The sequence below is a fragment of the Bufo gargarizans genome, chromosome 8 (genome assembly GCF_014858855.1).
Source record: "Bufo gargarizans isolate SCDJY-AF-19 chromosome 8, ASM1485885v1, whole genome shotgun sequence".
In the NCBI taxonomy this organism is placed as follows: domain Eukaryota; kingdom Metazoa; phylum Chordata; class Amphibia; order Anura; family Bufonidae; genus Bufo; species Bufo gargarizans.
Window position 1 is genome coordinate 92,965,438 of NC_058087.1, and position 26,925 is coordinate 92,992,362.

Consider the following 26,925-nt stretch of genomic DNA (forward strand, 5'->3'; position numbering starts at 1 on the left):
AAATCTGGGTGGCCTCTGGGACGGGAGGTGGTGTTATCGCTAAAGTGCAGGAAACGCAGGATGGTCTCAAATCGTGCCCTGGACATGGCCGCAGAGAACATGGGCATGTGATGAATTTGGTTCGTGGACCAATATGACCGCAATTCATGCTTTTTGGTTAGACCCATGTTGAGGAGAAGGCCCAGAAAATTTTTACATTCGGAAACTTGGACGGGTTTCCACCGGAAAGGCTGGGCATAATAGCTTCCCGGGTTGGCGGCTATAAATTGAGTGGCATACCGATTTGTTTCTGCCACGACTATGTCCAAGAGCTCCGCAGTCAAGAACAGCTAAAAAAATCCCAGTGCCGAACCGATCGGAGCTGTCTCAACCCGAACTCCAGACTGGGCGGTGAAAGGAGGAACTAATGGTGTGGCTGAAGTTGGGGACTGCCAATCAGGGTTTGCCAGCACCTCAGGAACTCTAGGGGGTCTACGGGCCTGTCTGTGCGGTGGCTGCGATGGGGTAACTATTGCACGTGTCACCGTACAAGCTTCAACTGCCCTTCTGGTGCTCGCCACTTCACCATGTTGTACGGCAGTGCTGGTACTAGGTCCAGGGTGGGCTGCGCTGCTGGTGTATGCCTCACCATTTAATCCGACAGTGCCAGCCCCACTCTGCTGCCCTAGAAGCGGATCCTGCGCAATCTGTGGTGTAGCAACACGGGGCCGGGTACGCCTGTTGGTATCAGAGACCTCAACCTCCTCGTCCGAACTTTGGGTCAGACTGCCACAGCTTTCTACAGGTTCATATTCTGACCCCCTGGATTCGTCAGATGAGGGTTCCCATTCCTCATCCGACTGGGTCAGAAGCCTGTAGGCCTCTTCAGAAGAATACCCCTTGTTTGACATTTGGACTACTAAATTTAGGGGGTATTCCCTGAGACTATCCAAGAAAAAAAGCAAGCCTGTCTTACAAATGGGAGGCTAGCGAAGTACCAGAGGCCGCTGCGATTGATAAAAAATATCAAAACTGATTTTTTTTTTATCGCCGCAGCGCTTGTAAAGTGATTGTGCAGTGATCAAAAAAAATATATATTTTTTGTCACTGCGGTGGGGCGGGCGTGGGTGAACGCACGTGTGGGCGACCGATCAGGCCTGATCGGGCAAACACTGCGTTTTGGGTGGAGGGCGAACTAAGGTGACACTAATACTATTATAGATCTGACTGTGATCAGTTTTGATCCCTTACATATACTATAAAAGTACAAATGCTGATTAGCGATACGCTAATCAGCGAATCAGTGACTGCGGTGCGGTAGGCTGGGCGCTAAACGATTGCTAACTACCTAACCAAGAGGCCTAAACTATCCTAAAACCTACCAGTCAATACCAGTGAAAAAAAAAAGTGATCACTTTTTTCCCTTTCACTAGGTGATTGACAGGGACGATCAAGGGGTTAATTGGGGTGATGGGGGGTGATCTGGGGGCTAAGTGTGGTGTTTGGTGTGCTCACTGTGATGTCTGCTCCTCTGCTGAGACCAACCGACCAAAAGGACCAGCAGAGGAGTAGAGAAGCCATTTAACACCATATATTTATAAATATAAGGTGTTAAATGGCCTGTGATTCATTTTTTTTTTAAATCATCAGCCTGCCAGCAATGATCATTGGCTGGCAGGCTGATGATGTAACCCCCCTCTAACTTTTGCCGGCCCGCGATGCGCATGCGCGGGCCGGCTGTGAGCGTCATCTCACGTCTCGCGAGATTACGCGCATATGCGTGACTCTGCCTCACACTGCCGCCTCTGGACCGCAATCCTGCGTTAGGCGGTCCGAAGGCGGTTAAAGGGAAACTCTCAAAATTGTGCTCTGCCGGAGCCTAGAAATTTTTTATTTCCTATTGGTTTGATGTATACAAATTTGCAGCACTCCACGTTTTTGTATCCTGCAGAGTCCATTTAAAAAAAATGCATACATTAACGTAATTTTTTTTCTACCATGGAACTGTATGGTGAACGGACGCCACTGTATGGCATCAGTCTGAGGCATTTTTGGTATGCATTAAATGGATGGCAAAAATAGGATGTGAAACCAGCCCTAGTGTTAGAATAAGCACCAGTACACAGCAGAGCAGCGTGGCAGAGAGGGGAGGCAGCCATGTACTGACAGAGCGCTACGCGGTCCTGGTGGTCAGAGATGAAGACTGTATTTCCCAAGGATTATTTTTTACTGGGAAATACAGGGCTCAGTATAATACACTAGAATCTATATAATATAAATATATTAGCCCTACCCCCAAATAATAATACAATTAGGTGGTCATTTATTATATAGATATAAGTCTATGTTAGGCGTATTTCTGACACAGATTGTGGCACAAAGATCCTTAGCACCGCAATCTGCATATTTTCCTGCTTATGCCAGGTCTAAAAAAGAATGGCGTGGGAAGGGTAAGGGATACAGTTATGGCCATCCAGTTATTGGATACCACCGCAAGACATTGACCGGATAACACCTTTGTACAGTGACCAGATAACACCGCCATACCGTGGGTATAAAAGGGCACAGTAGATGGAATGACTAGGGGCACTGCACAGGGTGTGTTAACAGGGCACAATGCAGAGTATAAGGGGGCACAGTATGTGAGGGGAACAGTACCGTATAGGGGGCACATTCAAATGACCCTGAGACATTAGAAGATCCTTATGGTGAATACGGTTCATACGCCACCATTATGAGAGGCAGATTTGTTAGACAGGGGTGTGATTATGTGGCTAGAGATAAAAAAATAATAATAACTGTACAGGCCCCAAAAATTCACCTGACAGCAAAGAACTTTGGATTCTGTGGCTGGAGGTACATTAGGCAGTCACAGGATAAATATGTAACTGTAGGCCAGTACAGGCCCCAAAAATAAGGCAATAGGCATTCACCTAACAGTAAAGAACTTTGGATTCTGTGGCTGGAGGTGCATTAGGCGATCACAGGATAAATATGTAACTGTGGGTCAGTACAGGCCCCAAAAAATAGGCATTCATCTAACATAAAAAGATTTTTATGCCGCTGTATATAGATAAAGTAAGGGCCATTCTTTGTTCTGGGTGGTGGCAGAAATGTGTGGGCTGGCATGAGGAAAGTCAATTAAACGTGGTCGTCATAGCTGTTAAATTCCTCTGAGTTCCATGCCTCGGTCATTTTTAGAAATGTGAGGTAGTCCACACTGTAGTGAGCTAGGCAAATGCGCTTATCAGTCATGATCCCCTCTGCTGAGCTAAACGTCCTTTCAGACTGGAGACTCGAGGAGGGGCAAGCCAAGAGTTCCATGGCAAATTATGCCAGCTCTGACCACAGGTCAAGCCTGCACACCTAGTAGTCAAGGGGTTCCTTGCTTCTCAGAGCGTCCACATCGGTCGTTAACCCAATGTAGACGGACACCTGTCGGTCTAGGGGATCCCTGAGGCTGGATCCGGAGGGCGGCTGTCGATGGGTTGGCTGAAAGAATGATCTCATATCTGAAGTGACCAACACATCTTTAAATTGCCCTCTTCTTGCATGCGTTGTAGGATTCGTACTCACAACTATTTTTCTGTGAGTGGAAATTCCTCTGCCAGTGCCCGCAACAGCAGAATGCAGCATCTCTCAAAGCAAGTCCTGGAAATGCTGCATTCTGACAGCCCTCTGTAATGCTGGTAACATGTCTACCATTTTGTGTTTGTAACGGGGGTCTAAGTACGTTGCCACCAAGTAATGGTCCTTGCCCTTTATGCTTTTTATACAGGGGTCCCTCTTAAAACACTGGAGCATGAGGGCCCCTATTTGTACGAACATGGAAGCGTTGGAGCACCCTGGCTCCTGCTCATCGCCCAGGAGAATGTTGTCCTCGGTATCCTCCCCCCATCCACGGACAACACCAGGGATCCCAGAAAAGTTTATAGCCTGCTCTTCTTGCTCCTCCTCCCCCTCCCCAGGCACCATCCTCCTCTGACTCCTCTTCAGACTCCTGATGACTTGTCTCAGATGGAGTATCCCTCCTGGGAATTCATTCAGCATTGCGACTTCCTCATCTTCCAGCTCCTGCTCCTCGACGGCTTGATCAATGATATGGCGTAATGCATGCTCCAGAAAGAAGGCGTAAGGTACAATGTCACTGATGGCGCCCTGGCTGCGACTGACCAGTTTGGTGATCTCATCAAATGGCCGTAGAAGTTTGCATGCATGAGCAGCCACTGGCGTGGTGAAAAAAACCAAGTTCCCCAGAACCTGTTCTGCCGCAGAGTTCGTACAGGTAGTCGTTAATGGCACGTTTCTGCTGGAGTAGCCTATCAAGCATATACAAGGTTAAGTTCCAGCGTGTCGTGCAGTCGCAAATTAGATGTCTGATGGGCAGGTGGTGTCGCCACTAAACGTCAGCAAGGCGAGCCATGGCCGTGTAAGATCTTCTAAAATGGCCAGAGATTTTCCTGGCCTGAAGCAAGACGTCCTGGACCCCGGTGTATTTGGCACCGAATCGCTAAACGACTAAGTTCAGGACATGTGCCATGTGTGTCATTTTGCCCCGTTTCAGTGAGCTAAGCAGATTGGCATCGTTGTTGCACACCACTTTACCAACTGTCAAATTGAGCGGGGTTAGCCACTGATCGGCCTGCGACCGCAGAGCTGAAAGGAGTGCAGGATCGGTGTGGCTCTTGGCTTCCAGGCACAACAGCTGCAGCACAGCATGTCAACATCTCACCTGGCCTGTCGATTAGGTTTTGGGGAGCTTGGGGGGTGCACTGGAAGAGGCAGTAGCAGTGGAAAAGGAGAAGTCAGCCGATGGGGGAGACGGAGGATGGAGTAGGAGGAGAAGGAGAGGCAGGCCTGCATGCAATCCATGGCGGTAACACCAAATCCACACGGGTGCTACGGGTTACATGCTTGACAGCCGTCAGAAGGTTCACCCAGTGGGCAGTAAAAGTTATGTAACCTCCCTGCCCGTGTTTGCTAGACCACGTGTCTGTGGTCAGATGTATCTTGGCACCGACACTGTGTGCCAGAGATATATTAACTTGCCGCTGAACATGGTCATATAGTTCAGGGATGCCCTTCTGGGAGAAATATTTCCTTCCTGGGACCTTCCATTGCAGTGTGCCAATGGTCACAAATTCTAAAGGCGTACGAGTCCACCAATTTATATGCCAGTAGTTGGCAGGCTAGCAGTTCCAACAAGCCAGCGGTCAGCCATTGGGAAGAGGATTATCTAGCGTCATCATTTTTTTTACGCTCGAACATTTGGACCACGGAAGCCTGCCTTGTGCCAGATGAACGCGACGACAGCACAGTGGAAGGTGGAGTGGAGGACAAATGGGAGGAGAGAGGAGAAGAAGAGGCAGGACGTGGAGTGTCTGGAGTGTGGCATTGTGAGTTCTAAAGGCGTTGCTCCCACTGGGCTCGGTGATGGGAGGCCAGGTGCCTTCTTAAGGTGGTCGTCCCTAGGTGAGTGTTGGGCTTACCGCGACTTATGCGTTGACAGCAAAGGCTGCAGATGGCAACACTGTTATCACCGGACACGTTAAAAAAAGCCCACACTGCAGAGCCATGTACTGGCGTCCTGGAAATGTGACAGTGCATGGTGTATGGCTCGTTCAAGATACTTTTGCAGTCTTCTTTTTGCTTCCTGTGCACTGCGAGTTCTGCCTGATTCTCCTCCTTCTACATATCTTCTGCTCCATCTCTCCCTCTGAACTCCCCTCCTCTTTCTCTCTTGTGGGCTCCCACATGACGTCCATTGACACGTTTTCTTCGTAACCTTCACCACCACTGACATTAGAAATCTTGGAGTAGGCAGCAACAGTGGGGATCACCCTCCTTGGTCTGATCTGGGTACAGTCGTCAGACCGCTGGGTAGCTGCGGTTACTACCTACTCTTCCGATGCCAAGAATGGCTGCACACCCGTTAGGTCTGGGAATGGATGGGAAAATAATTCCTCTGACTCGAGTGGAGGGGCTATGGTGGTGGTGTCTATGGGTGTGCACACAGCAGAGAGTGAGGAGGGTGCAGATACAGAGGATGAGGAGGGTGGAGAAGCGAAGGCTGAGTGAGCAACTCAACCAACTCTGGTGCACCCTTTGAAGTTATTGCATGTGCCTTCTCCAACTTCGCACTTTGGCTCGGGCCTGGTGCACCTACCCGAACCCCTACCATCCCTGCAGAATGGTCTGCCTTTTCCTCTGCCTGTTTTTTTCTAAAAGACCCTCTGCCTAATTTCGTAGAGAAGAGCAGTATTTGTGGAAGAAGGCATATTGCAACCCTCAATCAGTATTTTGTGGAAGAAGGGATATGGCTCCCCCCAATCAGTATTTGGTGGAAACAGGTATATAGCACCCCTCAATCAGTATTTTGTGGAAGCAGGTGAATCGCAGCCCTCAATCAGTATTTGGCATACAGCTCCTTCAAATGCAAAAAACCCAGAAAAATTAACAATTGACAACCCTGGCACACCAACTTGACTAAAAAACTCAGACAAGCTTCCAGGGCTGTTGAGATCATTTCACCGCATACAAGCAATCCCTCCTCATATTAAAATCCTCACTCTCTGATGTAAAACAGGCCTACTTCTTTCTCATCTCTCATATCTTCTCTGGCTCACAGCCCTAAACAACTCTTTAAACACTTTTAACTCCCTTCTCTGTCCCCCAGTGCCCCCAACCTCTCCTCTCATCTCAGCTGAGGACTTTGCCAAATACTTTAAACAAAAGATACTCAGCATCAGAGAAAGCTTCAGTACACAGTCCCCACAGACCCGCTACACAACTGCTCTGTCCTCTTCTCCCAAAACACGCTTCTCCACCATTACAGAAGAAAACTTTCCACTCTACTTTCTAGATCTCATCTGACCACCTCTGCACTTGACCCAATCCCATCCCACCTCATCCCTAACCTCACCACAGTGTTTATCCCAGCCCTTACTCATCTCTTCAACCTATCACTAACCTCCGGTGTCTTCCCCCTGCTTTTAAACATGCTACCATTACACCCATCCTAAAAAAGCCTTCACTTGACACATCTGCTTTGTCCAGTTATCACCTCATATCAATTCTTCCGTATGCCTTAAAGCTACTTGAACAACATGTCCATTCAGAACTGTCCTCTTACCTCTCCTCCTGCTCCATCTTTGACCGCCTACAATCTGGCTTCCGACCCCACCACTCGACTGAGACTGCCCTTACCAAAGTCACCAATGACCTACTAACAGCCAAAACCAAGAAAAAATACTCTGTCCTCCTTCTCCTTGACCTGTCCTCTGCCTGCTACACTGTTGACCACTCCCTTCTGTTGCAAACTCTCATCTCTTGGCATCACTGACCTGGCTCTCTCCTGTATCACATCATACCTCACAGAACGGACATTTTGTGTCTCCCACTCCCGCACCACATCTTCGTCTCATTTCCTCTCTGTTGGTGTCCTGCAAGGCTCTGTCCTCGGAACCCTGCTCTTCTCTATCTACACTTTTGGCCTGGGACAGCTCATTGGGTCCCATGGCTTTCAGTATCACTCATATGCTGACGACACACAAATCTACCTCTCTGGTCCAGACAGTGGCGTACACACAATCCATGGGGCCCCGGTGCGAAACTGATCCATGGGGCCCCCTCCCCGTTGATGCCCCCCCAACCTGCCGCCGCCCCCGCCGCATGCAAATCTATGTGTGTGTGTGTATAATATATATATATATATATATATTATATACTGTATAATACTATATACAAGAGGATGATATTTGGTATAACATCTTCTTGTATATAGCGATATAGTGGACCACGCTGATGATATAACCTAGGTATCTCCTTATATGGGTATATATGTACAGCTGGTATAAGTTATACATCTTAATATACCAGAAGATGTATACCTTATACCAGGCCAGCTCACATATAATAATATACAGAACATACCAAGGCCAGATAGTAACTCTTACCTGACCTGGCTCAGGCTGAAAGCTGCTGAATGGACCTGCTGAAAGTCTGCGGCAACTGGCAAGGCTGAATGCTGGCTGGGCTCAGTGTGGGCTCTGGCTGGCTGAATGAGCGCTGCTCTGGGGCCTGGCTCAGGCTGGCAGAGAGAGAGAGAACAAGGTGGGGTGAGTGACTGTAGTATAGAGTCAGACTACTGGGCAAGTGGGCAGTGGCTCCCACGCTCCTCTGTTCCCAACTTCCTGCGGACCTGCAGCGCTGATAACATTGTGATGTTACGTAAGTGCGTGCAACTGCGACCCCTGTATGTACGCCCCAACTACAACTCCCAGCATCACCAGACAGCAGCATGCCTAAATTTGTATTTCCACCAGGTCTAGAGAGCCACAGGCTGAAGACTAATGCAAGAACAAGAAGGTATACCCCAATGTGCGCAGTCTGTTCATCCCTTTATAAGCAGATGTAGCAGAGCAGAGTTAACAAATTGCCTCAACCATAACTATGTACTTTTACCCAGAACTGCAGGTGTCAGCATCAGGTACCAGCAATGCATTTCCCACGTAAAACCAGCTCTGCTACATTATGTACTAGAGCTGGTTTTGTCATGCATTTATTTTGCCTTCATATGGTAAAATACTTCATTGGCCTATCAACGGCTTTATAACTAAGGCTACTTTCACATTGGCGTTTTGAATTCCGTTTATGAGATCCGTTTCAGGGATCTCATAAACGGTTCAAAACGGATCAGTTCAGCCCCAATGCATTCTGAATGGATAAGGATCCGTTCAGAATGCATCAGTTTGCCTCCGTTCAACCTCCATTCTGCTCTGGATGCAGACACCAAACGGATCCGTCCTGACTTACAATGTAAGTCAATGGGGACGGGTCAGTTTTCACTGACACAATATGGTGCAAGTGAAAACTGATCCGTACCCCATTGATTTTCAATGTAAGTCAGGACGGATCCGTTTTGACTTCAATTTTTTTTAAAAAAGAATAATGCAAACGGATCCGTCTGACTTACACTTAGACTTTTTTTTTACATAGTAATGCAGACGGATCCGCACCTAACGCAGGTATGAAAGTAGCCTATTAACTCTGCTATATTTCTGTAGCCTGCAACCTCTGACTGCACAGTTGGGCTGAAACTACACCCAACATGTTCTGGCAGTAATAGTAAATGGATATTGGTGCAATTCTGAGCTACTAGTCTATGTATTATATAGACTAGTAGCTCAGAATTGCACCAATATCCATTTACTATTACTGCCAGAACATGTTGGGTGTAGTAGTTTCAGCCCAACTGGGCAGTCAGAGGTTCCAGGCACCAGGCTACAGAAATATAGCAGAGATAGAGCCAGCCGCCATCAGACCCTACTCTGTCTACTCTGAAGTTCTGAACCTACTCACCAATTATAGTGAGCAACTATGAAGACCTTTTTTTTTTTTTACAAATCTTATCTCCCGGCATCGGCTTCTTCGCGCAGCGCTCCTCCAAATCTTTTCTGGCGCCTTCTCCCTGCTGCGTCTCGGCGTCGTTGTGCGCCTGCGCAGCCTAGGGAAACCTCATGTTCGGTGCGGCCGCCCGGGGAGGAGACTCAGGGGGAGGAGACATAACGGAGGGTAGGGCTGGCCTGTCACTGAAGCGCAGCGCAGAAAGTTCGCAACACTGGGCGGCGGGCCCCGGGTTATACAGTCAGGCGCAGCACCCACAGAACTTCTGCAGGGCGGGGCCAGGGGTCCACAGGCGGCCGGGCCCCCTGGAGTGCCGGGCCCGGTCGCAACTGCGACCCCTGCGACCCCTGTATGTACGCCCCTGGGTCCAGACATCACCACCTTACTATCAAGAATCCCACAATGTCTATCTTCTATATCATCCTTCTTCACCTTTTGCTTATGGATAAAACAGAATTCATTATCTTTCTCCCATTTTGCTCAACCCCCCCCAACAGACCTATCTATCACAATCAATGACTGCACACTATCCCCGGTCAACCAAGTCCGCTGCCTTGGAGTGACCTTGGATTCTGCCCTTTCCTTCGGACCGCACATCCAAGCCCTTTCCACCACCTGCCACCTCCAACTCAAAAACATCCCCAGCATCCACGCTTTCATTAACTTTGAATCTGCGAAAATGCTTGTACATGCCCTCATCTCCTGCCTAGACTACTGCAACACTCTCCACTGTGGCCTTACATCTAGCACCCCTCCAATCTATCCTCAACTCTGCTGCCCAACTAATTCACCTCTCAGCCTATTACTCCTGTGCCTCTCCCCTCTGCCAATCCCTTCACTGGCTCCCCATTGCCCAGCAAATTCACTTCAAAGTACTAACAAATACATACAAGGCCATTCATAACCTGTCCCCTTCCTACATCTCTGAGCTACTTTCCCGATACATCCCCACAGCACTCTCCGATCCTCACAAGACCTCCTTCTCTCCTTTACTCTTATTACCTCTTCCCACAATCGCCTCCAAGATTTCTCCCGGGCATCCCCCATACTCTGGAACTCGCTACCCCAACATATCAGACTCTCACCTACAGTGGAATCCTTTACAAGAAACCTGAAAACCCACCTCTTCAGATAAGCCTACAACCAGTGACCCTGCTACCATGTAGATTGTAAGCCCTCACGGGCAGGGCCCTCTCTCCTTCTGTACCAGTTTGTAACTTGTCTTGTTTATGATTAGTGCAATTATCTGTATTACATGTATGTGTGTATACCTCTTCTCAAATGTACAGCATGATGGAATAAATGGCCTTGACATCCCTCAATCAGTATTTTGTGGAAGCAGGTGTATCGCAGCCCTCAATCAATATTTGGTGGAAGAAGGTATAAAGCACCCCTCAAATCAGTATTTGGCGGAAACTGCTATATAGCACCCCTCAATCAGTATTTGGCGGAAACAGCTATAAAGCACCCCTCAATCAGTATTTGGTGGAAACATATATGGCACCCCTCACTCAGTATTTGGCGGAAACAGATATATAGCACCTCTCAATAAATATTTGGAAGAAACAGGTATATGACACCACTCAATCAGTATTTGGTGGAAGCAGGTGTATTGCAGCCCTCAATCAGTATTTGTTAGAAGGTACAGTACAGACCAAAAGTTTGGACACATCTTCTCATTCAAAGAGTTTTCTTTATTTTCATGACTATGAAAATTGCAGATTCACACTGAAGGCATCAAAACTATGAATTAACACATGTGGAATTATATAACAAAAGTGTGAAAGAACTGAAAATATGGCATATTCTAGGTTCTTCAAAGTAGCCACCTTTTGCTTTGATTACTGCTTTGCACACTCTTGACATTCTCTTGATGAGCTTCAAGAGGTAGTCACCTGAAATGGTCTTCCAGTCTTGAAGGAGTTCCCAGAGATGCTTAGCAATTGTTGGCCCTTTTGCCTTCACTCTGCGGTCCAGCTCACCCCAAACCATCTCGATTGGGTTCAGGTCCAGTGACTGTGGAGGCCAGGTCATCTGAAGCAGCACCCTATCACTCTCCTTCATGGTCAAATAGCCCTTACATAGCCTGGAGGTGTGTTAGGGGTCATTGTCCTGTTGAAAAATAAATGATGGTCCAACTAAACGCAAACCGCATGGAATAGCATGCCGCTGCAAGATGCTGTGGTAGCCATGCTGGTTCAGTACGCCTTCAATTTTGAATAAATCACCAACAGTGTCACCAGCAGAGCACCCCCACAACATCACACCTCCTCCTCCATGCTTCACGGTGGGAACCAGGCATGTAGAGTCCATCCGTTCACCTTTTCTGCGTCGCACAAAGACACAGTGGTTGAAACCAAAGATCTCAAATTTGGATTCATCAGACCAAAGCACAGATTTCCACTGGTCTATTGTCCATTCCATGTGTTCTTTAGCCCAAACAAGTCTCTTCTGCTTGTTGCCTGTCCTTAGCAGTGGTTTCCTAGCAGATATTCTACCATGAAGGCCTGATTCACACAGTCTCCTCTTAACAGTTGTTCTAGAGATGTGTCTGCTGCTAGAACTCTGTGTGGCATTGACCTGGTCTCTAATCTGAGCTGCTGTTAACCTGCGATTTCTGAGGCTGGTGACTCGGATGAACTTATCCTCCGCAGCAGAGGTGACTCTTGGTCTTCCTTTCCTGGGGCGGTCCGCATGTGAGCCAGTCTCTTTATAGCGCTTGATGGTTTTTGTGACTGCACTTGGGGACACTTTCAAAGTTTTCCCAATTTTTCAGACCGACTGACCTTTATTTCTTAAAGTAACGATGGCCACTTGTTTTTCTTTACTTAGAATTTGTATTATGGCAAGAAAAAAGCAGCTAACAGTCTATTCAGTAGGACTATCAGCTGTGTATCCACCTGACTTCTCCACAACGCAACTGATGGTCCCAACCCGATTTATAAGGCAAGAAATCCCACTTATTAAACCTGACAGGGCACACCTATGAAGTGAAAACCATTTCAGGTGACTACCTCTTAAAGCTCATCAAGAGAATGCCAAGAGTGTGCAAAGCAGTAATCAAAGCAAAAGAAGAACCTAGAATATGACATATTTTCAGTTCTTTCACACTTTTTTGTTATGAACATAATTCCACATGTGTTAAATTATAGTTTTGATGCCTTCAGTGTGAATCTACAATTTTCATAGTCCTGAAAATAAAGAAAACTCTTTGAATGAAAAGGTGTGTCCAAACTTTTGTTCTGTACTGTATATAGCAATAGCATATTTCAATCAATATTTAGCGGAATAAGGCATATAGCACCCCTCAATCAGTATTTGGTGGAAACTGATATATTTTAAACATAGGGATCTGGGCAATGGGGAATTTGTGAATGTGATTATTGGTTATTTTATGTTTACACTACTCTAAGCCCATTACCACCAAATTCTGTTGTGCTAGAAAACACTTTTAAAAATTACACACCTTGGAATGCCATGCAAGACAAAAAGACTTTGTTGTGGATTAAAATCATAATCCATAATAAAAATCCCCTTTCACAAGCAGTATCTGATACAAGGGCAACTTGTTTGGACCAGGAGTATAGTAGTTCTCCTATAAAGACCTTCTTTAGTCAGATACTATTGTAAATCTAACATGTAAGTAATACAGAGAAATATAAAATGTCTGTCAATATATTTATTAGATTTATGAGTGGATGGACCGGATTAAAGATAAATATAACAATGTGGTAACAAAACACCTTCTGGGACACACATATGAAGAGAAACCAATCTACTACTTCAAAGTAAGTGCAGAAACCTTCAAATGCCAAGAATATGGTTGCATGGTATATTTTGTATATCATATTTATGTAAACACAATAAAGGTGCTAATATAAAACATGAACTATATACTGTATAAATATGATGGTGTGACTGTACTTCTGTTTGTTTGATCACCAATAATGACCAATAACTATAGCTGCCTCTTTTTTCCTCTCCAGAGGATACATTCTAACAGTACTTTCACACGCAGCAGATTTTGTTGCAGAAAATTCTAATCAGTTCCATTAATCTGATTTCACACTTTGCAATGCATATAGCATAGTTGTCAACAGTCCAGAAGGGGGAGCGGAGTCTGAAAATTGATTCCTTTGTACATTCCTGATCAAAAGTTTAAGAATCATATTTAGCATGGCTGGATCTTAACAAGGTTCCAAGTATAGCTTCAACATGCAACAAGAAGAAATGAGAGTGAGACAAAACATTTTTTGAACATTCAATTTAATGAAAACAACGAATAAACTGAAACAGGCTGTTTTTAAGCTGATCAAAAGTTTAGGACCACATGCCTTTAAAAGCCAAATCTGTGCAAAGATGTGGATTCATTGTCTCTCACAGCACGCCATCGCTGCTGAGGTGGGACGCAGTAAGACAGTCATTTGAAATTTCTTAAATTTTTAAATGATCCTGAGGGTTATGGAACAAAAAAGTCAAGTGGAAGACTCAAAAATATTTCAGCAGCACTGAGCCGGAGGATCCCATTGGCTGTCCGTCAAGACACTGGACGATCCTCGACCCAAATTAAGGCCCTTAGGCTACGTTCACATCACTGTTAAGCCTTTCAATTCTCCTGCTCCGTTTAGGAGCAGGAGAACGGAATGGACGGATAGGGCACATAACTGACGCCAAACAGAGTCAAACGGAGCCCTTAGGACCCCATATACTATAATGGGGTCCGTTATGTTTCCGCTCAGAAGATGATTTTTAAGCGGAGACAAAAGTCCTGCATGCACAACTTTTGTCTCCCACTCAGAAGATGATTTTTAAGTGGAGACAAAAGTTGTGCATGCAGGACTTTTGTCTCCGCTTAAAAATCATCTTCTGAGCGGAAACATAACGGACCCCATTATAGTATATGGGGTCCTAAGGGCTCCGTTTGGCGTCAGTTATGTGCCCTATCCGTCCATTCCTTTCTCCTGCTCCTAAACGGAGCAGGAGAACGGAAAGGCTTAACGGTGATGTGAGCGTAGCCTTACTGGTGCTGACTGCAGCCCCATAACCATCAGGCGGCATCTGAGACTGAAGGGCTTCAAAAACAAAAAACGTCTTCAAAGACCTCGTCTCCTTGAACGCCACAGAACTGCTTGTTTGGACCTTGCAAGAGAGTACCAAACATGGGACATTCAAAGGTGGAAGAAAGTTTTATTCTCTGATGAGAAAAAAATGTAACCCTGATGGTCCTGATGGTTTCCAATGTTACTGGCATGACAAGCAGATCCCACTTGAGATGTTTTCTACGCGCCACAGTGGAGGGGGCGCCATAATGGCCTGGGGTGCTTTTTCCTTCAGTGGAACAATGGAGCTTCAGAAAGTGCAGGGGCGTCAAACGGCCGTTGGCTATGTCCAGATGTTGCAGAGAGCATTCCTCATGACTGAGGGCCCTTGTGTGTGTGGTAGCGACTGGGTTTTTCAACAGGACAACGCTACAGTACACAATGCCTGCAGGATAAGGGACTTCTTCCAGGAGAATAACATCACTCTTTTGGCCCATCCTGCATGTTCCCCTGATCAAAATCCAATTGAGAACCTTTGGGGATGGATGGCAAGGGAAGTTTACAAAAATGGACAACAGTTCCAGACAGTAGATGGCCTTCGTGCGGCTGTCTTCACCTCTTGGAGAAATGTTCCCACTCACCTCATGGAAACACTTGCATCAAGCATGCCAAAACAAATTTTTTAAGTGATAAACAATAACGGCGTAGCTACTCATTACTGAGTTCATGTTTGGAAGTTGGATTTCTGTTTTGGGGGGGGGTTTATTTTTTATTTTTTGGGAGGTGTGTGCCTAAACTTTTGATCAGCTGAAAAACAGCCTGTTTCAGTTTATTTGTTGTTTTCATTAAATTGAATGCTCAAAAAATGTTTTGTCCAACTCCCATTTCTTCTTGTTGCATGTTGAAGCTCTACTTGGATCCTTGTTAAGATCCAGCCATGCTAAGATTTTTTTTTTGCCATTTTTCAAGTGGTCTTAAACTTTTGATCAGGACTGTAGGTTGTTTATGGTAGTTTCATGGGTGTTTCTGGGTGATCATTGTGATGTGGTGGGGTTGTGTCAGGGGCGAAGCCTACATGTCAACGGATATGATGGCAAGCATGATATAGTGATATTAACAAATTTTGACCCAGATTTGTCACCAATTTCTTACACTCAGTTTACATCCTTTGTAGTTGTACTCTTACCCTAAGTTTACACCTGAGCGTTTTACAGCGCGTTCCTACATGCTGTAAAACGCTCAACAAGGAGAAACCAATGCTTTCCTATGGGAATGGTTCTCACCTGGGCGTTTTACAGCGCGTACGATTGCGCTGTAAAACGCCCGACGCTCAAACAAGTTCTTGAGCTTTTTTGGGGCGTTTTGTCGCGCGTTCCCGTGCATAGATATTCGGGAACGCGCGACAATGTGTGTTCGCCTGTCTCTGTATGCGCGATTGTAAATGCCGGTACAATCGCGCATACAGAGCGCTCATTTAAGAACGCTCAGGTGTGAACCCAGGGCAAATCTAACTATAGCCATCAGTGGATTTGTTTTTAAGCCCTGAGTATAGTTGGAGTTCCACATTCAGACTTTTATACACACTTTTTGCAGCTAAAGCCAGGAGTGGATTGAAAAAGAGAAGACTCAGTCTCCATGTAGAAGCCAATCTAGCTTTGGCTTAAAGATTTGCATAAAAAACCTGAATGATGAAACACAACAGGGGGACCTAGTATGTGTCATGATAGAAGGTTAATTGAAGGCGCATGCTGTGAAGAACTCGGTGAGGTATGATAGCTAAGGCCCCTTTCACATGAGCGAGTATTCCGCGCGGGTGCAATGCGTGATGCGAAGGAATTGCGCCCGCACGGAATCTGGACCCATTCATTTAAATGGGGCTGTGTACATTAGCTTTGTTTTTCACAAATCACTTGTGCGTTGGGTGAAAATGGCAGCAGCATGTTCTATATTCTGCCATTTTCATGCAACGCCGGCCCCATAGAAGTGGAAAATCGCATGAAAATCGCATTGCACCTGCAAGCAAGTTTTTCACGGATGGTTGCTAAGAGATGTTGTTTGTAAACATTCTGTTTTTTTATTGCGCGCGTGCAGAACGCATTAAAGTTTTAGTCACATGTCAGTGTTTTGGTCAATAATTTCCATTTGTGATTTTGAGCCATAACCAGGTGCGGCTCTAAGGACAGAACAGGTGCAGATCTTTCCCTTATACCTTATGTCTGTGGAGGCTCCAATCCTGGTTTGGGCTCACAATCACTGATGGAAATCACTGACCAAACACTGACGTGTGAATGAGGTTTAAATCGCATTGCACCCGCGCGATAAAAACTGAACAACTGAATGTGATCGCAAACAAAATTGAATGGACTTGCTTGTGAAATCGCGCAGTTTTCAGTAAACTCATCCGCAACGCATCCAGGCCATATCCGGACACGCTCGTCTGCAAGGGGCCTAACAGAGTCAAACAAGGATTATAGGGCAGGGAATGCAAGAAACATTATGAGGAATGGAGAAAGACTGACATGACAAATAAGTGAGACTGCGATAATGTGAACAGCAAGTGACAGAATAAAATGAGACGAGTATGATGGAGCTTAGCATAACAGATGGTATGACTGAAAATCATATCATGGCATTATACAAATAAAATGTTACTTTATGATGAATAAAAACATAAATTATACACGCTTGCCCTTAACTGAATACCAGAGGTCACATGACATATGTGAGGGTCACATGACTTAGGCCTCTTTCACACTTGCATTGTCCGGATCCGGCGTGTAATCCACTTGCCGGAATTACACGCCGGATCCGGAAAAACGCAAGTTTACTGAAAGCATTTGAAGACAGATCCGTCTTCAAAATGCTTTCAGTGTTACTATGGCAGCCAGGACGCTATTAAAGTCCTGGTTGCCATAGTAGGAGCGGGGACCGGGGGAGCGGCATACTTACAGTCCGTGCGGCTCCTGGGGCGCTCCAGAGTGACGTCAGAGCGCCCTATGCGCATGGATGACGTGCCATGCGATCATGTCATCCATGCGCCTGGGGCGCCCTGACGTCACTCTGGAGCGCCCCGGGAGCCGCACGGACGGTAAGTATGCCGCTCCTCCGCTCCCCGCTACACTTTACTGACTTTAGCGTCCCGGCAGCCATGGTAACCACTCTAAAAAAGCTAAACGTCGTATCCGGCAATGCGCCGAAACGACGTTTAGCTTAAGGCCGGATCTGGATCAATGCCTTTCAATGGGCATTCATTCCGGATCCGGCCTTGCGGCAAGTCTTCAGTTTTTTGGGCCGGAGCAAAAAGCGCAGCATGCTGCGGTATTTTCTCCGGCCAAAAAATGTTCCGTTCCGGAACTGAAGACATCCTGATGCATCCTGAACGGATTTCACTCCATTCAGAATGCATTAGGATAATCCTGATCAGGATTCTTCCGGCATAGAGCCCCGACGACGGAACTCTATGCCGGAAGAAAAGAACGCAAGTGTGAAAGAGCCCTTACACCGCTCTCCTGTCCATACATTGCACAGGATTAAAACTGCCCATACCATCTTTTTTGCCAGCCACTGACAGATCTATTCATTGGCATCAGCTGCAGGTGTGTGAAAATCCTCACAGATCCATGCCCGATTTATTTTTACAAATGTAATATCTATATGTGATTATGTCATGTGATCCTCCATTTTCATCTTCACTTCCTGCTGTGCTCACTACTGTGAGAAGTAAAATGACAGACACCATGTTGGACTTATGTGGCCCCTTCTAAGTTGTCCTTGCACAGCAGCGCTTGGATGGGCTTCTGCTGCAGGTTCCTGGACAGTGATGGTGAACATGTTGTTAGTAAGAGATAATAACATTACTGTGCTCTAGCGTGGTAACGAGGTTAGAAATACCACTATTTTTGGGGTTACTGCATGGATATAACCAAGGTCATACATATTTGCACTCTTTAAAGAGTTATATTTTACAGATGGGATTGCCTTCAAAAGAATCTAAGAAAGTTGTGTTTCTGGATTGTGGAATTCATGCTCGAGAATGGATTGCTGTAGCTTACTGCCAGTGGTTTATGAAAGAGGTACATTCTTGGGAAAGATCATTTAATTCAACTTTATGCTGACCGCACTGAGGGCAGTGTAAATATTACAAGTAGGTTACACAAAACATAGACATACACATAAACGGTAATTAAATATACTATGTTAAATAAACCCGGAAAGAGTAAGTAAAAACCCACTCAGTGTACATGAATACACCAACCAACAAGAATAAACTGATATTAAACGGGTATATCATCAAAAATAAATCCTTTATTGATTTAATGACACATAAAAACGAGACGAGACATGAGACAACAGATTAAAAATGGCTACGTCTGAGGAGGTATGTTAACACAAATGAGACATGGGGCGGGAGGGGTTTTGGAGTATGCAATGTACAAAAGGCGGTAGAAAAAGGAGTACAATACCTCACTGATTTCTGTACGTATAACTGCAACCACAGATATAAAAATGCAAAAATGCTAATACTGAGTGGCAAAAGTGCATAAGAAGTCACCATATCAAATGGTCAGATACCACAATTGCAGCTGTGATGACAGCTTAAACCTCCAAATACATGCAAAACTGGCTCAGGAGCACAGTGAACATCCACCTGTGGATAACCCAAGTGGGTATAGCTGAGCACCTAGAGCCAATGAGCACATCCCTCAAAGTCCACAACAGGCTCTCCTTGTGAATGTGCTTCTTATAAAGAGCCCTACACACCTGTATCACATATCAAATTGATCTAGGAACGCCCCATTGTAATCAGGACATTAGGAGGAGGGAAAGTTAAGGGCGGGCAAAGTAGTGCAGCCGGCCAATGGCCAGTTAGCCGGCCGCACCCCCTGCCCCACCCGTATGACACATCAGAGCCGCGATGGCCAATCACACCCCCGTAAATGCCCACAAGAAGGCAGGGAGGTGGGCGCGGCCCCCTGATGACCAGTCACGAGGCCGCACACCTCTCTCCGCCCATGTGATGCGTCGGTCACGTGACGGCCAGTCACATGCTCCAACTTGTCACAGATGGTAAACCACTCCTCCAGGAAGGTCCTTCAGACAAAGTAGATCATAAATTGTAGCACTTAGCTGGTAAAGCAAATGCGTCCATAACATGGGAAACCCTCACAATCAAAGTATTTAGCATATTCAATGTATACTATTATAGCACTAGAATGGCAAATAATTACTATATATATATATATATATATATATATATATATATATATATATATATATATATATAGAGAGAGAAATCCTAACAAAGTGGAAAATATATAAGAATGTGACATAATACATAATATATAATGTATAACAAATTCGGTCATACATGATTAGATATAAGTGAACAACCAATATATAATGTGTTCTATTATACATGATCAAGTGGGTGAACAAGGGATACATAAGCCAAACATGAACAAAATGTGTTAAAAAATAATATGCATTCATTTTGGGGTCAAATTGCCAGTAAATTGCGTCCAAAGACGGACAGCATCCCTCCCCCCCCAAGAGAAAACGAATGGGATGGGAGCTAGCCGCGATCGGGCACAGTGAATACAGAAAACAAACAAATAAGTGAATGTGTGACTACTGTAAATTATAATACATAGTCTCAGTATATCTTATATGCAATACAGAGTTGAGGGACCGAGACTTCCATGTCAATGGATGACCAGAAGGAATTTTCTCATCCCAATATATCCTACAGGCTCCATATGGTAAGGGGTACAGGTGAGTAGAGCACCAGGTATACTAAAGAATATAAAAACACATATATAAGTAATCACAAAATAATTGACACACAAACAACAAGGATGCCAACGCTTAAAAATTACCGTATATATTATGAACAAGAGTGTGTGGCACTCAGAGAAAAGGAGCGAAGGCCAGGACGTCATTGAGGCCCTTGGGTTGCCCGCCCTTAACTTTCCCTCCTCCCAATGTCCTGATTACAATGGGGCGTTCCTAGATCAATTTGATATGTGATACAGGTGTGTAGGGCTCTTTATAAGAAGCATCCCCACATCTATTGCTATGTAGACATGCTATATTGTTGTGGACTTTGAGGGATGTGCTCATTGGCTCTAGGTGCTCAGCTATACCCATTTGGGTTATCCACAGGTGGATGTTCACTGTGCTCCTGAGCCAGTTTTGCATGTATTTGGAGGTTTAAGCTGTCATCACAGCTGCAATTGTGGTATCTGACCATTTGATATGGTGACTTCTTATGCGCTTGCACTTTAACTTTGTATGTATTTGGAGGTTTAAGCTGTCACCATAGCTATAATTGTGGTATTTGACCATTGATATAGTGACTTCTTATGCACTAGCACTTTAACCTTCTGTTGGCTGTTATATGGTCCCATAACTTGGAACCATCAGACATTCATATGTTGCGGTGTTATCTGCAACCACTTTTTTGATATGGTTGTTTTGCCACTCAGTATTTGCACTTTTGCATTTTTATATCTGTGGTTGCAGTTATACGTACAGAAATCAGTGAGGTATTGTACTCCTTTTTCTACCGCCTTTTGTACATTGCATACTCCAAAACCTCTCCCTCCCCATGTCTCATTTGTGTTAACATACCTCCTCAGATGTAGCCATTTTTTATCTGTTGTCTCATGTCTTGTTTTTATGTGTCATTAATTCAATAAAGGATTTATTTTTGATGATATACCCGTTTAATCTCAGTTTATTCTTGTTGGTTGGTGAGGGCAGTATAAAGTAGTGACAGCAATGCTGATTTCAGAGGTGTGTCACACATCAGCTAAAGGTAAGTGGTTGCCGAGAACCAGCATCATAATCATTGCAGCCCAGGCCTTTAAAAGAGTCAAATCCACCTGAGAAGAGCCATGGTTATTCATGAATTCCTGCTCTCCCTGCCCATCTTAGGCTACTTTCACACCTGCGTTTAGGTGCGGATCCGTCTGGTATCTGCACAGACGGATCCGCACCTATAATGCAAACGCTTAGATCCGTTCAGAACGGATCCGTTTGCATTACCATGAACGAAAAAAAAAATTGAGCCATACTATGTCAACTTCAAACGGATCCGTCCCCACTGACTTACATTGTATGTCTGGACGGATCCGTTTGCCTCCGCACGGCCAGGCGGACATCCGAACACTGCAAGCAGCGTTCAGGTGTCCGCCTGCTGAGCGGAGCGGAGGACAAACGGAGCCAGACTGATGCATTCTGAGCGGATCCGCGTCCACTCAGAATGCATTAGGGCTGGACGAATCCGTTCGGGGCCGCTTGTGAGAGCCTTCAAACGGAACTCACAAGCGGAGCCCCGATCGCAAGTGTGAAAGTAGCCTTAAGATGACTGACAGATGTGTTCTCCCTTTCTCTCTAGGAGAGAGCTGCCAACCACAAGCAGATGGGCGGGAGAGCAGGAGATTAGGAATAACCAGGACTCTTCTCAGGTCGATTTGACTCTTCTCAAGGCCAGCATAAAGTTCATGACAGGTTCCCTTTAAAATGTTATTGTCAATTTCTTAAAATATTGTCAAGCATCACATTTATTTGGCAAGCCTTTCAGTTACTTTATTTTTATTTTATAATATTAATAAAGACATAAAATAGATTGCTTCAGGTGTATAAAAATGTAATCTTCAGATAAACGTGATCTTCAGATAAGATACCAGGACAGCGTTGTAAATCACTCCTTGCATATTAGTTACTCTACTTTTTAATAGCAATGGATACATTGGCCAATACACCTGTTGTTTATTGTGCCTAAGGCCTCACAGAATGCCATAATATGCAAGCATAAGGCCTCTTTCACACGGGCGTTGCGGGAAAAGGTGCGGGTGCGTTACGGGAACATGCACGATTTTTCCGCGCAAGTGCAAAACATTGTAATGCATTTTGCACGCGCGTGAGAAAACTCGGCATGTTTGGCATCCAAACCCGAACTTCTTCACAGAAGTTCGGGCTTGGGATCGGTGTTCTGTAGACTGTATTATTTTCCCTTATAACATGGTTATAAGGGAAAATAATAGCATTCTGAATACACAATACATAGTACAATAGCGCTGGAGGGATCTTTTACCATGGTGATGGATCATGTGATGACTGAAGTGACATCACCACAGGTCCTTTTCCTGTACACAGCACGGAAGAGAAGCCGGGCTGTGCGAGCAAGTGGATTAAGGAGAGTTAAATTATTTGTAATTTTTTTTAACCCCTCCAGCGCTATTGTAGTAAGCATTCTGTGTTCAGAATGCCATTATTTTCCCTTATAACCATGTTATAAGGGAAAATAATAAAGATCTGGTCCCCATCCCGATCGTCTCCTAGCAACCGCATGTGACAATCGCACCGCATCCGCACTTGCTTGCGGATGCTTGCGATTTTCACACAGCCCCATTCACTTCTATGGGGCCTGCGTTGCGTGGAAAGCGCACAAAATAGAGCTTGCTGCGATTTTCATGCAACGCACAAGTGATGCGTGAAAATCACTGCTCATGTGAACAGCCCCATATAAATAATTGGGTCCTGATTCTGTGCGGGTGCAATGCGTTCAACTCGCATTGCACCCGCGTGGAAAACTCGCCCGTGTGAAAGGGGCCTAAGGGTACATACACATGTTCAGGATTCATGTGCAGAAAATCAGCACTGAAATCCACAAGTGTTCGCAGGCACATCTGTGTGCCCAATACGCATCAATTGGTGCGGATTTTCGTGCAGATTTGGTGCGGATTCAGTATGGATTTTCTGTATGCTGATTTTACTAAGTGAATGAAGAAAATCCGGTCAGGAAAAATTAAATTGACATGCTGCGGATTTTAAAACTGTGCGGAATACAATGTACATGACCTACGGTCCAGATTTTCCGCAGGCAAATCCGTGCGGAAAATCCACACACAATACTGATCGTGTGCATTTTGCCTAAGGGTCTGAAAATTACGGACACCAGCAATGTGCGTTCCGCATTTTGCGCACCACACATTGTCGGCACTCTCATAGAAAATGCCTTTTCTTGTCCGCAATTGCGGACAGGAGTAGGACATGTTCTATTTTTTTGCGGAACGGAAGTGCGGATCCGGAAGCGGGGATCCACAAGTGCTGATGCGGACAGCACATTCTGGCCCCATTGAAAATGAATGGGTCCGCACCTGTTCCGCAAAATTGCAGAACGGATGCAGTCCCATTTTGTGGAAGAGTTTTGTGGACCCTAAGGCCTCTTGCACATGACCGTATGGCTTTTTCAGTATTTTGCTGTCAGTTTTTCACTGATCCGTTGTTCCGTTTTTTGTTTCCGTTGTGTTTCCATTTGCGTTCCGTTTTTCCATATGGCATATACAGTATACAGTAATTACATAGAAAAAATTGGGCTGGGCATAAAACTTTCAATGGATGGTTCTGCAAAACCAGAATGGATATGGAAGACATACGGAGTGCATTCCGTATGTGTTCAGTTTTTTTTTGCGGAACCATTGACTTGAATGGAGCCACGTAACGTGATTTGCGGGCAATAATAGGACATGTTCTGTCTTACAATTGAATGGAAAAACAGAAATGCGGAAACGGAATGCATATGAAGTACATTCTGTTTTTTGTTTTGTTTTGTGGAACCATTGAAATGAATGGTTCCGTATATGGAACACATAAAACGGCCCGCAAACGCATTAAACTGCATTAAAAACGGACACAAGAAGTAGATGGTGGTGTGTGACACCTCCCTTAACTGTAATACCACTGGTGGACTTTTTTCATTTTATTATCATCCATTTATTTCTTTTATAGATTCTAGCAAGACAACCGAGTGATCGTTTAATCAGAAAGCTCCTCAGACAAGTTGATTTTTATGTTATACCTGTCTTAAATATTGATGGATATGTTTACACATGGACAACGGTAAGAATCTGAAATTTGATGAATAATGATTTCTCCTAGTTATACAGTAAAGATCACATAATGACTACATTTTGTAGTTTTAAATATAGATGATAAAAGTCAGTGTCCTATGTTTTATGCATCTCTTATTTCTGTCACGATTTGCTTAATAGCAAACCGATTTTAGTTTACTTTTAAAAATATATATCTTTCTCTTTTGTCTGGAAAGACCTGACTATGACTTAGGCCTCATAGACACGACTGTTGTTTTGGTCCGCTTCCATTCCATTTTTTTTTTTGCGGACTGTATGCGGAACCATTCACTTCAATGGGTCTGCAAAAACAACGGATAGTACTCCGTGTGCATTCATGTTTTTTTTGTATTTCTGTTCGGCAAAAAAGTAGTGCATGTCCTATTATTGTCCGCAAATCACGGTCCGAGGCCCAATTCAAGTCAATGGGTCCGCAAAAAATACGGAACGCATACGGTACATATGTATTTCATCCGTATTTTGTGGATCCTGTGTACTGTAGAAATTCTATGCCCAGCCCATATTGCTCATGTGTTTGGTGATTAATAAGTTACTCTTCCCAGTCCGCAAAAAACAGATCGCATACGGAAACCATACGGATATTTTTTGTGGGATAACGGAACGGAAGAGGACTTAAATCAGAGAAAAAAAAACTCAGATACAGAACAACTGATCCGTGAAAAACGGTTGTGTGCATGAGCCCTTAATGTGTTGCCTCACTATATTTTTTAAAATGTTTGACTTTTTTTAACTTAATTTTTGTAATTTTTTATTTATTTTTTGCCAATAGAGAAGCCTGTGAAAAATGGTCTGAAATGCCTCACACAGAGCATTAAAACATTACGGGACCAAAACAATCCAAGGAAAAAATTGTAGGGGAACAGCCTACATGCTGTTCTTTACCTGGAGGTAAATATTGTGTTAGGGCTCATGCACACGACCGTTCAGTTTTTTTGCGATACGCATATCACTATCCGCAAAAAACGGAAGCCGTCTGTGTGCCTTCCGCAATTTACGGAATGGAAGGGGCGGCCCATTGTAGAAATGCCTATTCTTGTCCGCTAAACGGACAAGAATAGGACATGTTATATTTTTTTTGCGGGGCCACGGAATGGAGCACACGGAGTGCTGTCCGCATTTTTTGCGGCCCCAGTGAAGTGAATGGGTCCGCATCCGAGCGGCAAAAACTGCGACTCGGATGCGGACCAAAACAACGGTCGTGTGCATGAGCCCTTAGGGAAAGGCCACATGGTCAGGTTCCTGATGCAGTTTTGGAATCCAAAAAGAGGAGAAGTTGCATCTGTCCTTTATACTTTCCTTTCTTTTATGATCCATTCCTGATTTTGGCTTCCAACACTGCATCAGGAAACCTGACCAAATGGCTTTACCCTGTGCTTGTTTGTCAGGAGCGCATGGCATTATACTGAGTTATAATGCTGTGTTGTCTCTGCATGACTTTACATCTACTGAATTATACTGACAGCATTATGTCAGTGTAGTTCTGTAGAAGTAAGGTCAAGCAGAGACGCATAGCATTATGAATCATTATAATGCCGTGCGCTCCTGACAAACCAGCAGTGTCCATAATGGGTAATCACGCTCACACACAAAGTGTGATTTCCACACAGAACATGCTCGTCTGAAACTAGCCTAAGGCCCCTTTCACATGGTCAGTATTTAGTCGGTATTTGTAATACAAAATCAGGAGTGGAGCCCACAGAGAAAAGGTATAATAGAAATATCTGTGCCCTTCTGTGTTTTGGACCCACTCCTCGTTTTGGCTTATAAATACTGACTGTGTGAAAGAGGCCAAAGAGTAACCTCTTGTAGAGGATTGTCAGCTGCTCTAAGGGCAGTTTGTGATAATGTCTGTAAAGTGCTGCTGAATATGTTGGTGCTATATATGCAACCAAAATAAAATTTTAATTCCCAACTAGGAACGCCTGTGGAGAAAGAATCGTTCGCCTCAAAACAACGGAACCTGTTTTGGAGTGGACCTTAACCGCAATTTTGATGCGCATTGGTGTAGTAAGTTGTTAAGACGTTATCCATTAAATTATGTGTATATACATCGCTAAAAAGCCAAGTCATTGTACATTTTAAACAGTGCTATTTTGACACATTGAAAGCTTTGCACTGGCCCCACCAAAAGTCGGCCCTTCCAAGACCATTGTTAATTGTCTTAAAGTGTATCCTGGTTACATTAAATGATCCTCTATCCATAGGATACGGGATAGCTATTGGATCACAAGAACGGGTGTCCTGTATCCCCTGCAGCCCAATGTCGGGCATGCGCACAGCCACTCCGTTCATTTCTATGGGAATTCCAGAGATTGGCGAGTGTTGTACTCAGCTATCTCCGGAACTCCCATAGAAATGAATGGAACAGTTGCACGCTTGCCCGACTGGCTGCTCCATTCATTTCAGGGGGCAGCAGGGGGTACAGTGCAACCTTTCTTGTAATCAGTGGAGGTCCCAGCTATAAGACCCCCACTGATCTAATAGTTATAACTTAATGTAACTGGAATACCTCTAAGGGTACTTTCACATTTGCGGAAGAGGATTCCGGCAGTCAAAAGGTCTGC

The 26,925-nt window shown here is 44.9% G+C and overlaps 1 protein-coding gene across 1 annotated transcript in view; it reads left to right on the plus strand.

Moving 5' to 3' along the window:
* Window positions 1-26,925, plus strand: part of LOC122945409 (carboxypeptidase O-like) — a 236,667-nt gene that overhangs the window by 156,288 nt on the left and 53,454 nt on the right. The window contains exons 5-8 of the mRNA XM_044304480.1: window positions 13,071-13,172; window positions 18,392-18,496; window positions 24,219-24,329; window positions 26,278-26,368. Of these exons, the coding sequence (XP_044160415.1) occupies window positions 13,071-13,172; window positions 18,392-18,496; window positions 24,219-24,329; window positions 26,278-26,368 (409 nt within the window). The remainder of the gene's footprint in view (window positions 1-13,070; window positions 13,173-18,391; window positions 18,497-24,218; window positions 24,330-26,277; window positions 26,369-26,925) is intronic.